The following is a 13,939-nucleotide window of genomic DNA, read 5'->3' as shown; positions in this document are numbered from 1 at the left end:
GGCGGGAGAATTGATTAACAATGTTATTCTTCGAGTAGGTTTTTATTTTTTTTAATTGATAAATAAAAAATTAGAGACGAAGATGAAAGTGAGAGTAGATGGATTTTTACGGGAAATCAATTGACGATGTTTCAAATGTTCAGGTTTTTATTAGGTGTCCTTTGTTTTAGAAAAATCAGATGATAAAACGAAACGTTTTTCGTGAAAAAATAAAGTATTCGAAAACTTTTCATCCGTGTGATAACGATGATTTATGCTTTATAATTTTTAAACTTGTAGTAATTACAAAATAAGTTGCTCAAGTTGAAAATTAATTCAATGACCTAATTTTATAGCGGTTCAAGTGCTCCACAAAAAAAAATTCCATAATATTTTCCGACGAGTCTAATATTTTCGCTGTTGATCTTGAAAAAAAGGGAATTTTTACATGATTTCAACCTTAACCTTGAATAACTTTTGAAATAGTTTAATTATCGAAAAATCATAAGAGACCTTTTTTGTAGACCGACAAAATTAAGAAATCATTGAAATCATTTTTGCGTGTTATTGAAATGGAAGATGGAAAATTGCGTTCGGGAACCACTAAATACTAACGTTAAAGGCTCAAATTATAACAGGCGTCTTATTTCTTTCTCTGACAACTATTAAACATGTGACTTTGAAGAAAAAATAGTCGATTCTTTCGGACCACCCTAAATTGCACACCACAATGTTAGTGTATTATTTTATACCTATTATAACGAAATGTGGTTCTGGTAGTCGTATATATATATGTGTGTGTGTGTGTGTATAACCGAGGCACCTAAACACCTTCTAAACCTGCAGGTGTTTAGAACAGTTCTCATTGTCGGTCGAAAAGCAGCACGGCAAGAGAGAGCCGAGCCGACCACTGCGTTTTGCAAAATGTGGCAGAGGGCGGGTGGAAGGGAGGGTGTCGACTCCATTCGGGTCCGAAAGTTACGTCGCATCCCTCGCGTTATACATCCTCTCACTCTGGCAAAGTTTCCTCCCTGCCAGAGCATCCCTTACGCCAAGGCGAATTTCATTTACTCCGAAATGTTGCGGTGTGAGGTATGTGCGATGAGATATTACGGTAAATTCGCGAAAATCGTATCGTGGAAGAATACGCGACTCGTGCGAAGTTCGGGAAAGAGAGGAGACGATAACAATTTTCTTAAAGAATCGCCTGAAAAGTTTACGGGTCGAAGAGGAGGGTTTGAATTACGCGCTAAAAATTAGCGTCGCAATGTACCGACCGAGTAATCGAATCGCTTCACTTTCGTACTTCTTCCCCCCTCGCGAGTAATGCAGAAGTCGTTTCGAAAAATTAGAAAATTTATTTAAAACAGAGATTGCCATGATGCGCTCTTGTGGAAATTGAAAAAAGTCGGAAAGACCATAAATTTACAATTGCGGCCGATTCTCGCTCCCTTTGAGGTTACGTAGGTCGGATTCTCCGTAATTTCACGAACTTTCATCCAACTTTTCTACACGATTCTAATTAAAGCTCGTGATAATAAGCCCGAGTTTGAAGCGATCTTATAGCTCGGGAAAGAAGGGAAAAAGCACATTAACGGAACCGTTACGAATCGAATTAGCGACTCGCAGTGGAAAATTTGCAGATCTATGGAGGCGAGGTCGAGTTTCTGCCGACGACACCCGCGCTTCCATATCGTGTAATTCCTACACTTCAAACCTCCTAAAACACACTGCGAGTGTATCGCGAAGCCGCTGCATATATAATTGAGATAGGAGACGACGTCGACCGCATGCCGGCGGTTCATTTGCCTGCATGAACGGCGAAACGGCATTGTTTTTATTACTCCGCCGACAAAGTTGCGAACTCTGTTACCATTCGACCCTACGAGTGGTTAAATTTGTCCCTGGTTGCCTCGGGGCTTTTACCTCATCGTTTTGTAATTTTCCCTTTCAATTTTCGTACTTTGTTGGCTTTTGTTTTTTAGTTTTTTTTTATTTTTCATTTAACTTTTTTGTCGCTTCTGTATTTTTGTCATACAACTTCTGGATGTGGTGTATTTTTTTATTTTTCTAACGAACAGAGAGGGAGAACGGGATCGAGTCGATCTAATTATTCCGTGTCCCTTTTCATCCCTTTTCCTGTTTTTTTCGCCCTCCGATTGCAGGTTACTTATAGCTTTTCCGGAATCCCAAGGGTAAAACTCGTTTGGAGTAAGCTAACCCGGTCAATTCGTTCCTATAATATATTGGCTCACCTGCAGATGGGATGCGGTGACTCGATCCTCTTTATACACGATATGTTTACGCGATTTTTTTCCCTTGTCTACAGGGATATTAGTTTATAAGTGATCAGCCCTTTCTACACGTTATTGAGACTTGAACAATTTTAAGCAACTTTCAGCATTGTCGATTATGTAATTCTTCTCCTTATTTTTCTTCCTTTAAGAGGTAAAGAAAAAAAAAGTGAAAACAGTTTACTGTATCTTCGCAGAAATGTAATTTAAGAAATTTCGGTACCTTGTGTAAATTGAATTTTATACAGAACACATTGGAGGAATATTTGAGTTTCGGTTTTTTTTTTCTTTCCTCCGAAGTTGCGCAAGAAATCATGATTTTCTTTTCCTACTCATATAATGACGCTGTACTTTAAAAATCTCCACTCAAAGTCTGATGAGAAAACTTTAAAATTTGCTTTCCCTGTACATTATGTGGTTAAAAGTAGTGTACATGATGCGGACATGTAAGTATATACATTACGCACATAGGAAACGACAAGTATAATACGTACATGAGAATTCTGCACGTCTTACATATCTATATACTATATATATATACTTCGCCGTGCTGATCAGCCTAGTTTCGGCACTTCGTCCTTTTCCTTCTTGTTTCTCTTCCCTCACACTTTTCTCCACCTTTTGTTCGGTCTTATATCCTTCAGTGGTTTTTGGTTACATACCTTATACATACATGGAATACTAAACCGCGAACCGTTTCGTAGGTGTATTAGCATGTGTACGTACGCATACATTATACCTACAAAACAGCCACGCGACGACGTGCCACGAATTTCGAAAATCGTTGTCACGTATGGATGTAAACGCACGTATCAAGCTTCGGTTCTTCCCGATACTCGCGGCGCGTTACTCAAGTATATATATATATACGCATACGTAACATGGACGCTTTGGATGGGATCGCAACTTTAAAGCTTCGATCCGCCGTTATAAAAAATCAATATCTATAATCAGAGGATCACCTTTCTTGGTACATTTTTAGGAAAATCACGTCAGCTTACTTTTTTCGATAAAAGACATCGCAGTATCCTTATGAAAATTGGTTCTTGGTTGAGTACATATCTTCCCGATCAAAATTTCTCACGGATACAAGTCCCAAAAATCACTAGTCACCGAGATACAGGCCTCGGTCGAAGGGTGTTCAGATTTATTTGATATCCATGGCTTTCGTGATTTTCATAAATTATGAAGTCTTAAGGGGACTTGAAATCAAACAAATCACTTAAAAAACTGCACGGCCGATTCTCAAAGATATGCGGGAATAAAAGTTTTTTGTAAAGGTGACATACTAACAATCCAACCAATATTCGATCGCAAGCCAATTTCCATCAGAATTCTGCGGGGTCCTTTGTCGAAAAAATATTAATTTCGATCCCGTTGCGATTCGTGTGAAAAACGTGGGTACATACGATAGAAAACAGCGCACACTGGTCGGCAAAGAGAAACTGAATGAGCGGCGACGAAGAAAAGGCTTAGAAAACCGAACGAGCTGTGGGAAAAGGGTCTCCGAAGGTGATGAGAAAAAAGAAGTTTATAAAGAGAAGGATATATACGATTTACTTTCCAAGCTTCGCACGCACGTGACACAAGCATATGGAATATACCATATGTATACATATATACCTATAAATAGGCTCTTCGCACATTTCTTGCTCCATGTATCTCCCTCGGGATCTCGTGTCATTTTTCCAAAGGGTTGCGTATAACTTGCGTGTGCGCGCGTTCGCGTACAAACGTCCGTGCACCTCCCATATAGAATATAAAAAACATATAAACGTGTCGGGCCGGGGATGGAAAAGATACCCTCGACGTCGCACGTATTAGTTCTTGTTTGGTATAAAAAATATGCCGCGTATGGCGAGAATCGAAAGTCGTCCTTCCGCGTGCACGCGTGTCGGGATCGATCTTACGGGGGAAAAGCAAAGGCGAAACCCCGGGCCGCCAACCTGCAACCTCCCGAATTCCATCTTCATTATCCAAAGATGGCCACCGACGTCAACTTCTAATTTAATTAACGCATTTCCACCCAGGCAGTAAATACCGGAGGCTCTAAAGCTCCGCCTGGGTTTTATGTACACGCAATATACGTATATAGGTATGAGAATTTGTATCATTTCATCTGCTGGCTATTAAAACATGCGTGCTTCGGGGTATTATCCCTACAATGGAGACGATTTTTCAAAAAACCTCTGCAGGATTTTGCTGATCACGAATTGAAATCTTACACACCTGCTCATATATATTGCATATACATTTTATTGATAATTATTCTTCATTTTTTTTTTTTTCATTTCTCCAGTCTTCTTACCTTTGTTACTCTTTATTGAGACTCTCCCTTTTTTTTTTCTCCTCACCCTTTCACTTTGTACCATTGAAATTCTCGACTCAAGTTTATACGCCCGTTTCTTTTTTAATATAAAAAAAATGTGGGACCTTGAGTTATACGGAGGAGAGCTTTATGTCGGGGAAGGTAACTCGATAGGATTTATTCTCGTCCCCCTTTCATATCACGCGCGGGGCGGCTAATTATTAATACTGCATCCGACATTTTCCATGATACATATACGTATTAGATATAATAATAGATACGATGCGCGAGGGATTGAATTTCTTTTTTTCATACCGCAGTATACGGGATAATCTTCAAAGCGATACGGGAATTACGAGTCCACGATGATAAATCCTTTTTTCATTCGGGTAACCATTTTTAACCACTTTTCTGGTCAAGAGCTTTTTGAAACAGTCTTGTGTTTTTTTTATTCTCATCCTCTTGTTCCGATGAAAAATTCGATAGCAACGAATCGTGGGTATACGTATAGTATTTGCGTGAAAGTTTAATCGAAATCGTTGCCGTTTGATTTTATATATGACACAGAATCGGTGCAACGATGTCGAACAATTTCCTATCGCGAAATATTCACTTGTACTCCGCTTTCGCGTTCGATCGTATCGCCGAAATCATGTAATCATCGTATCTTTTAAATTGATAACGCAGTACGCGTACAACTTGCACGTACGTATACGTATAACGTGAAATAATAACGTGCAGCGTGAGTATTATTTTTCAAACACGGGAATTGAAAGAAAGAAGCAAGTGAATAAGAATAAAAAGAGAGAAATAAAAACGGAGAGGAAACGACGAAAAAGTCTGTCACGTTTTCCGACCAGATTATATATGTATCTGTACGTATATACATACATATATATATATATGTAAACTCACGCGATATCAAAACTCGGTCAGTGACACATCCACCCTTAACTTATGTGTCGGTAAACAAAGGGTGTAATATATTACCTATCCATGCGTGTACAATAATTTACGATAATTGTTCATTCGCGCGTTTTTGTATATTATGTTGTCACGAACTAGGCGTTACGGAATAAATAATTAGGTTCGCGAACTTATTAAGCGAATTATCAGATAGCAAAGTTAAATGTACGGAGATATGCTTTACATGCTTACAGTTTAAAGTCTGAAACAGGATTGTTTTTAGGATAATGATGGTTGGCGCGGTAAGCTCACTTTTCTTTTAACGCGTGAAAGCTTTGCGAAACTTTTATATACGACGACCACTAGAAAGGGAGGGAAAACGGATGATTTCACCGTTTGGAACAATATTACGCGGACAGGTACTATAAATGTACGTATTTAAATGATAAACTTTCACAAGCAATAAATAACAAGTTTCAATTACGTGCAGCATAGGTAAAAGAAAAACGAATTCTTGAACTAGTTTTATTTCCGATTCATTCATTATTTTTTATTATTTACAATCATCGCGATTAATCGCTTGCCCGCACTGTTTTACAATAATTAGGTATACAGAAGCTTGCACGTTGTTCAATGATGCATGTACATACAAATCGTGAATTTCCGTTCGTAGGGAAAGCTCGACTTTAGCATCGTATTGTCACCGTCCATTGACAAAAAGTTAAAGCTCGTCGATAAACCCGCGAAACGAGTCTGCGCGGTGCTGCGGCAGTTACGCGAGTAACAGCCGTTGCCATTTATCCCATCTACCACGTACCATATACCATATATATGTATCGTACACGTATATGTATATATACATATACACACACACCTACCGACCCAGACATAATATTATACTAAAGGAGCTTTCTTATTCCTGAAAGAATGTAAAGCTCCCACTCGAAGGTGAACAAGAAAAATATCTCAATCGTCGAGGTCCGCGCTGTCGTTCACTTTTTCTTTCCTCTCTATCTCTCTCTTTCCCCTTCTGTTTCGTCTATCTCTTTCTATTTTTTTTTTTTTCTCTCATTACCTCGACAGTAAAAGAGGAAAAGGAAACTCCATTATCAGAGTCTCTACTTTGCAGTGCTGCTTGATGGACGCGGATTGCATCCACGTGCGGTCATTTTGTAGGAAAAAAGAAAAGAAGAGAAAAAAAAAAAATATGGACAGAAAGAGAAAAAGAAGCGTGTGTATAAAGGAAGCAAAATGAAAACAAAAAGCTTAGCGCTCTTCTGCTATGATTATTTGCGAAACGTGTCACCTTTACAAAGCCAGCTGAGTGCAGGATCTGGTGTTTGCTTTCAATTTCTTTTTTTCTTTACTATTTTCTCCTTGTTTTAGACGATTTTTTGGATACCAGTGTACCGCAGCAAAGTCCATCCTCCTTTATCATCCTGGTCATGTCTAAATTGAGGGATGCAGTCCGTAGAGGAGTTTTGAAAAAGTATATATTATTATACGTACATGTCTTTTGTTTTGTTTTTTACCTTTTTATCTTTTACTTATAACTTTGCAATTTTCGGTAGTCGGACACTCGACGATCAAAATTAATAATCAATAATAACTATACCAGCGACATTGTAAAAATATATTCACAATCTGAAAGCTCTCAGATTTTTACAATCGTTTGTCGATCAGTTTATACTTGTATAGAAAACATTTATACAAAATTTATTACAGAGACAATCCGTTCGTATAACGGCAGGTATTTTTTAACGCGATAAATTTTCCGTCGCGTTTCATTTCCTGCACGACACGCTTCAGAGGATCGTGAAATATAACGAAAATAATTAAATCAACGCTTGATAAGAGACGTCGCGTAAGACTGAACGGAGCTTTTTATTCGTACTTTTATTTTTGTACATCTCCGGAATTTGAAGCTGCTGCGATAAGCTTTCGCTACGTTTTTTTCTGTATTGTGTATATATATATATATATACATATTCCGTATCTTTTCTTATTCTTTTAAATACGTTTCACGCTTTTCTTCTCCTTTTGCTCCCTTCTCGCTTTCTATTGGTTCATTCTTGGACCGTGTATTGCGAGATCGTAAAAGGCGAGAGAATCTTTTCTCGTCGCCTGTCGCAGCCGGCGAAACCTTCTCTACGAGTATAATCTAAGGCGTAACCGTAAAATTAGATCTCGTTTTACGGAAAATGGGAACCTGCAAAGCAGTCTAGGCGGCATTATAATTCTCTTGTCAGGCATACCGTCCCCTGCACTCGAGACGCGGAGAGAAAAGCCGTCAAGCGAAATGTCCTCTCCTCCCCCCAGCCCCATATATATATATACCTATACCAGATTAAATCTATCTACATCCCGACACACACGTATTACGTACGTATATTATAATTATACTCATCGTCCGTCTCCGATTCTACGGAAATGCAGATACATATTCTCTGATACCTAGTCGCATAATAGCATCTCGGACGAGTTTACCTACATAACCGTTGCGAACTTTCCACGTGTAGGCGAAATTATTGAACGCGCTTTATACATATTATATACATATATGTACGGTGTACCCACATGTACGTATACGGAAGTAAAACCGTACTCGAAATACAACAAAGGGAATAATAATTATTCAATTTGGCTTTTTCGCCACGCCTGGTGATGACCGTTCATCTTTTTCCGTCCGTATTTGCATACGTGTGTGTAAGATGCGCGATTTGTCAGCAACAATCGTTTCTCCGAATCAATTTCATTCGAAGCTGCATCCTATTGCACCAGTTTGTTTTATATGATCGCAAAGAAAAAAAAAAAGAAAAAAAAGAAAGAAATCTACAACGTCTTGTTTTATCGTAGATTGCAATAAAATTTTTTTTTTTAATTATAGAGAAAAAAATCCTACGCCCGAATGCTGACGCTGAGAATTTTTTGCAGGGTGAAAAAAGTAATGGAAACAAAAAAAAAAAAATAAGAAATAAGCGAACTGCGACGGAAATTTCGCGAGACTGAGAAACGAGAAGTGTTTTTATCCCATGAAGCGTTTATTTTAATACTCGTATCGCAGATTCTATGCAGATATTTTGTTTTTTTCTTTCTTTTTCTCTTCTCCTTCTTCTTGTTTTTTACCCGCAGATGTTAATATTCACGGTGAATTTCGGTGAAGACGAACGATTAAGATGAGAGCTTCCGCTCCCGTGCCGGGATAAAATTTATTACAGCTTTCGTCGAATTGTACGAGGCGAGATCATTGCGTGGGTGGCGAGGAGACGGATTGTTGCGGATTTTGGAACCGTGTGCTTCGCGACGAGCCACACGCTGTGCATTAGCATAATTGTAACGCCCCGCGAGGGCGCGACGAACGTGAAAACGAATTTTCCTCGAGTTTCGCTCGACGGAGGGGTTGATCCGAAAAAATTTCTCAACCGGCGATGATGTATTCCCGAGCTTGGTTGATAAATATAAATTCACATTAACCCCTCGCCAGGACCACTTTGGGGGACTCGATTCTCCCCTAATTTTCCCGTTTTTCACGAGGATTGTTTCCGGCCGTCCCGTTGATCCCGACTTGAACTTCCGGGGTGGGGGAGGGGAAGGGGGATATTTTCTTGATACCGCTGGCGGCTCTCGACTAATCACAACCCCTGAAACTAATCAAACTTCTTCCTCCTCTTATGTTTCAGCAGCAAGATGCCGATCTCAGACTTCCGCAAGAACAAGCTCCTCTACGTCTTCAACGTTTTCTTCGGTGAGTTTTAAACGGAGGCGAGATGAAAACTTTTGATCTCCTTATTTCTCATTTTATAAACAAGTTGATAAACGCAACGGGAATATTATACGTATTGCATATACAGGTATGCGAGTATTTTTCCTCTAATCAAATTGATTTGTCGGCATGTTTTTTTTTTTCTTCTTTGCACCATCCTTTTGTTTTCGATGCGAAATTTCGAAGCAACTGATTTTCGTTACGCCGACGTTTCATTTTCGTTAATTCATATTTTATTAACACCATTTCTCATCCTGACTTGGACGTGAAGTGAAGTAAAGTTCGAAAACTGGGTGGGCTGGTTGGTACTCCTCACTTTCGGAGGAACCTCGACGCAAACAGCTTATGCCTGTCGAAACTTGGGAGGTTGATCTAGGTGCGCATGCCTGTCTATATAACCATTCCGTCAGTCGAGACTACCTTGAAACTCATTATAATTCCCCCGGACTCCTTGCCTTGGTTTAACCACCCATCCTACGACGGATTAAAGGCGTGCGAAACTGCGTAGGAAGAAAATAGCGACGAAACAAGAACTAAATCTAATGCAAAAACCCCCCGCGATGAAGAAATTTTCTCGTTAATCTTTAAAAATAAATAAATAAATAAATAATAATGATAGTAAATATCCGTACAGTCAGTTCGATTTTATGTAACGATATGGAAAATCTTACTAGAACACGATAAAAATTGAATTACATGTGATAAAAATATTGAAAACTGTTCGGAATCGCACGCATACTCCGGAAAGTGAAAAAAAAGCCCGGGTATACTTGTTTTCTTTCGATCTAAACTCGGGGAGCTGAAAAATCTCTCTTGTTCGGGATAAAGCTGGGGAAAAATTGAATCGAGGACGGATCCGATCCGCGGAAAATATCCCGAGAGTGTCGTCGAGGGGGAATATCTGAAACGCACCGAGACGAGGGGTGAAAAAATACGAAATTGCGGGTACAGGTATAAGACTTACGGAGGGCATAAGACGAGGATGACACCCGCGGTGACGGAACGAGATCTCGGAATTATAGGTACGATCCGGGAATATCTAGGAACACCCGGGGATTTCCTGGTGGAAAATTATCGAGTGGGGAAAAACGAAGGATGTCTATTTATGGGAGGCAGGAGCCGGATGATATCGTGATATAAACAATAGGCGAACCGGCTGCAGAATCTCCGGCCTGCCTCGCAAGCTCGTGCGGCCATCACGCCTCGCGAGCTTTGAAAAGCGGCCTGCGGGAAAATTCCCGGACGCCTTTCAACCCTTTGCGCCGTTTCAACCCCTCCGGTGACACTTGTTATCCGATTTAACCGCTAGGGCTATTTATTTATAGTAATTATTATCGATCGTCACGTTCGAGGCGGCGGCTCTGAGCTGCGGGAAATTGTCTACGATTGTCACGTTTGTTGGGGAAGTTCGTTTTGGTTGGCCGATAACACAGGCCTGCGAAATATAACGCATCGTTTGCCCTTAAAATAATAATGCTTTTGGCTTTGGGATTTAGATGTGTTTAATTAAAATGTAGCGCTAGGATGATTTTTAAAAACGTGTCGAGATTTATTTTTATGCAAGGTATGTTTACGGATTTTTTAACAATTTTGTCGTACGTAGCTCTAAATATGCTTAAAATCACCGTAAACAACAACTGGTGAAGGTAAATGAATATTTAAATATCAACGCTATCATTTTTGACACAGAAATTCGAAGTTAACTCTACTGGACCTAAAAAAATAGAAAAACATACTCTTCCAAGGAAATTCACGCGATAGAATTTTTTTAATACATATTTATTTCATAGATTCGTACCTAATACCTATCAAAATTACCACTCAGTCTTGTCATGGGAAATTAATCGCAGGTCTGTGTAATGGTTATTTTTTATTCAATTTACGAAGGTTGTAAGAGGCTATTTTTTTATTCATCATACAAAGCGTGTATCGTATGTTATAGATTCTTGGCCAACGGTCAGATTACCTTTCGAGATTTCACAGGATTTGCTGAGAATTGCCATAATCGGTTTTTCGCAATGTTTCATATCGCGCACTTTGTACTTTATCCTGCGAAGAAGAGGAGGAGGAGGAGGAGGAAACACTGAAGTCGCGTCAAAGCTCCGGCTATGCAAAGACGAAATGCACCGCTGCAGCAGCCAGACTTACATTATACATATAACTATGCATGTACACCGAAGTCCAAAAAATTATATGCGGGGCCTCGGATTTAGATAAACAAAGTTTAAAGAGTTAAACACGAGTATGTCAAATCTATTGACAGATTGACGGATATAAACTTTGCGTAAATACGAAACGGCGCTGTTGTTAATAGATAGATAAATAGCTGGATATTCATGATTATAGATGAAAAAAAAAATACGCCAGTAACGAAAAGTGCTTAAAAAGTGAGCTACATTCGCTGCACGGTAAATAATTTTTTTTTTTTTTTCATCGATCACAGAGAGTGATTTTTTATTCCTCGCGCGAAATGTGAGCCGTTAAAAAACTTTCGACGACTTTGATCGCGCTTTAAAAATTCTAGTTTTTGAATAATTGTTGGAATTTCAGGCAATAATTAGTGAAGTTAATATGCAAGAATCACACCCTCTTGGTTTTCGGGAGAATCGATTGAAGGGGTGATTAATCTTTAGATCTTCACACTATTCCGACGAATGAGTAAAGGTTTCGTTATCGGCGGAGAGGCCGTAGGGATCGTTCGCATCATGGATGAATATGCTTACTGCCAGCCCTCGGTATTCGCGAAGAGAATTAGTAATCCGTTGGTGGAACGTGTGAAGAACGCAGGGTTGAGACCTGCCTGTTGGGCGAACGTGTCGGAGGATCGCGTGATCGGATCAGTTACAGAGGGTTCGAAAGAAGTGCCTGCTTTTTATTCCATCTATGGGGCATTCCGTGCCAACCTCGGAATGTTTCTTTATTTGAAACTTTGTTCCACAACGACGAGGCCTCTAAGATCCTCGATTTTTTCATTCAATGCCTTTTTTTTTTACGGTGTGAATATTCAAACGCATTCCTTAAATTCTGGATGATAAAATTTAGATCTTTATCTTTCGATCACTTTCAACGATGATTTAATATTTTAGATACTTTGATTCATTTTCCATTAATCTTCGAAGATTTTGCATCCACGCAACTAACCAAACGCTCGATCAACTCGCCTGGAATTTTTAAATATTCACGAATATTCGCGCGAATCCGTCCCTCGAACGTGTTGAATTCACAACAGAAGCTGGTAAGCTCGCTCTGATGGATTAATTGTGTTAACGCCGGGTCGCAAGGTTCATTAATCATTCTATACGATGAAACGTCGATTGGCTAAATGTTGGGGAACGTTGCAGGGAGCGAGGCAAACGCTCAATTAGCCATAATACCGCCGGTGCATGCCGCTCCTCGGAATCAACGATTCATCTATTAGCCATCCATCCAGCTATTATCCGAATCCATTCTTGTCCAACAAATTTATACCCTGAAACACCTCGCGGCTGTATGTGGAAATTAGCGGGAAAATCGATAACCGTTATTGTTTGTTTCACGCTTTCAGATGTCAATCAGAGCGGCACCATCGAGAAGAAGGATTTCGAACTAGCTATTCAGGTAAGCATTAATCAACGTTGACTCGATTTGTTGTTGCGACAAAGTTATATTATATTGAATGGTAAAAATAGCTATAGATATCTAGGATATTAAGTTGAAGTAAATATAATTTATTGCCGGAATTTGGATATATTTGCAGCATCGAGGAAAAAAAATTTCGTAGATATGTACAGCCTCGCGTATGTACGTATATTTATATAAGGTAACGTCCCACTGGCGCTTTGAAATATTCTGAAAGAGAAAGAAGAATCAGAAATGAATAAAACACGAAACGGAAACGACCTCGTTTCGAGCGATCGTATCGATATCGTATATAATACGAGGATATAAAACGTCCGTGGAAAAAGAAGATCACACGTGAAAGCTTGGCATTTTTGTTTCTTATTTAGAAGAGAAAGTCGAAAGAAGGAGAAGAGAAAGTGAAATAAAGGAAAATCGCTTTTATCTCAAATCAATCTCACTATGCTTGAATACTCCCATTTATACGATTAACACCCTCATCGGTGTTACAATGCATTGTATAAAATCTCCGATTTGGAATATTAAGCGGTACGAAAGACAAGAACGAAAAAAAGGGTTACGCGAATTGCAGCGGGGTGATCGTTACACGAGGGTTAATCTGAGATTCAGGTAGGGTAGGTTTGATTTCAATCAAAGAACTCTCGGCAAAATTTTTTTCGCCATATCAGCCGGGACACGCGTATATTGCGCAAGCGATAAGGAGCGTTAGGCGGTGCGGGAAGACCGATAGATCCTTGCCGTCATACCGCCGGTTGATTCGCGGCCATCCAGCCAGCCAGCCAGCCACTTTCCGACACAAAAGCTGCGAGGGAGCCGAGATACAGATAACGGAGTTTCACCGTCAATCCCGAGGACGAGAAACCCCCGCGGAATGTGCAGGAACCAAGTTATGGACGGAGGAACGCGGAACGCGGAATGTCGAAGGAGGAAGGGGTGGGTGAAGATCTCGCCAAAACGCGTTGCCAGAAGGGCTTCTCGGCCCTCCCGGATCCCGGATCCCAGACCTCCCTCCCCTCCCTTTTTCCCCTCTATCTACCCTCTGGCTCTTCCACTTCGACCTGACGTCCCCCG

General features: G+C 39.9%; 1 protein-coding gene across 2 annotated transcripts in view; it reads left to right on the top strand.

Moving 5' to 3' along the window:
* The window catches only part of LOC124298689 (calexcitin-1), a 54,042-nt gene that overhangs the window by 34,321 nt on the left and 5,782 nt on the right, over positions 1-13,939 (top strand). Inside the window, exons 2-3 of one of the 2 annotated variants that reach the window (XM_046751049.1) lie at positions 9,168-9,232; positions 12,795-12,847. In XM_046751049.1, coding sequence (XP_046607005.1) covers positions 9,175-9,232; positions 12,795-12,847 — 111 coding nt within the window. In that variant the 5' untranslated portion in view covers positions 9,168-9,174. The remainder of the gene's footprint in view (positions 1-9,167; positions 9,233-12,794; positions 12,848-13,939) is intronic. The other variant, XM_046751059.1, reaches the window with a different exon arrangement.

This window comes from Neodiprion virginianus, chromosome 1 (genome assembly GCF_021901495.1).
Source record: "Neodiprion virginianus isolate iyNeoVirg1 chromosome 1, iyNeoVirg1.1, whole genome shotgun sequence".
Taxonomy (NCBI): domain Eukaryota; kingdom Metazoa; phylum Arthropoda; class Insecta; order Hymenoptera; family Diprionidae; genus Neodiprion; species Neodiprion virginianus.
Note: the sequence above shows the minus strand (reverse complement) of the source record. Positions and strands in the feature narration are given on the sequence as shown.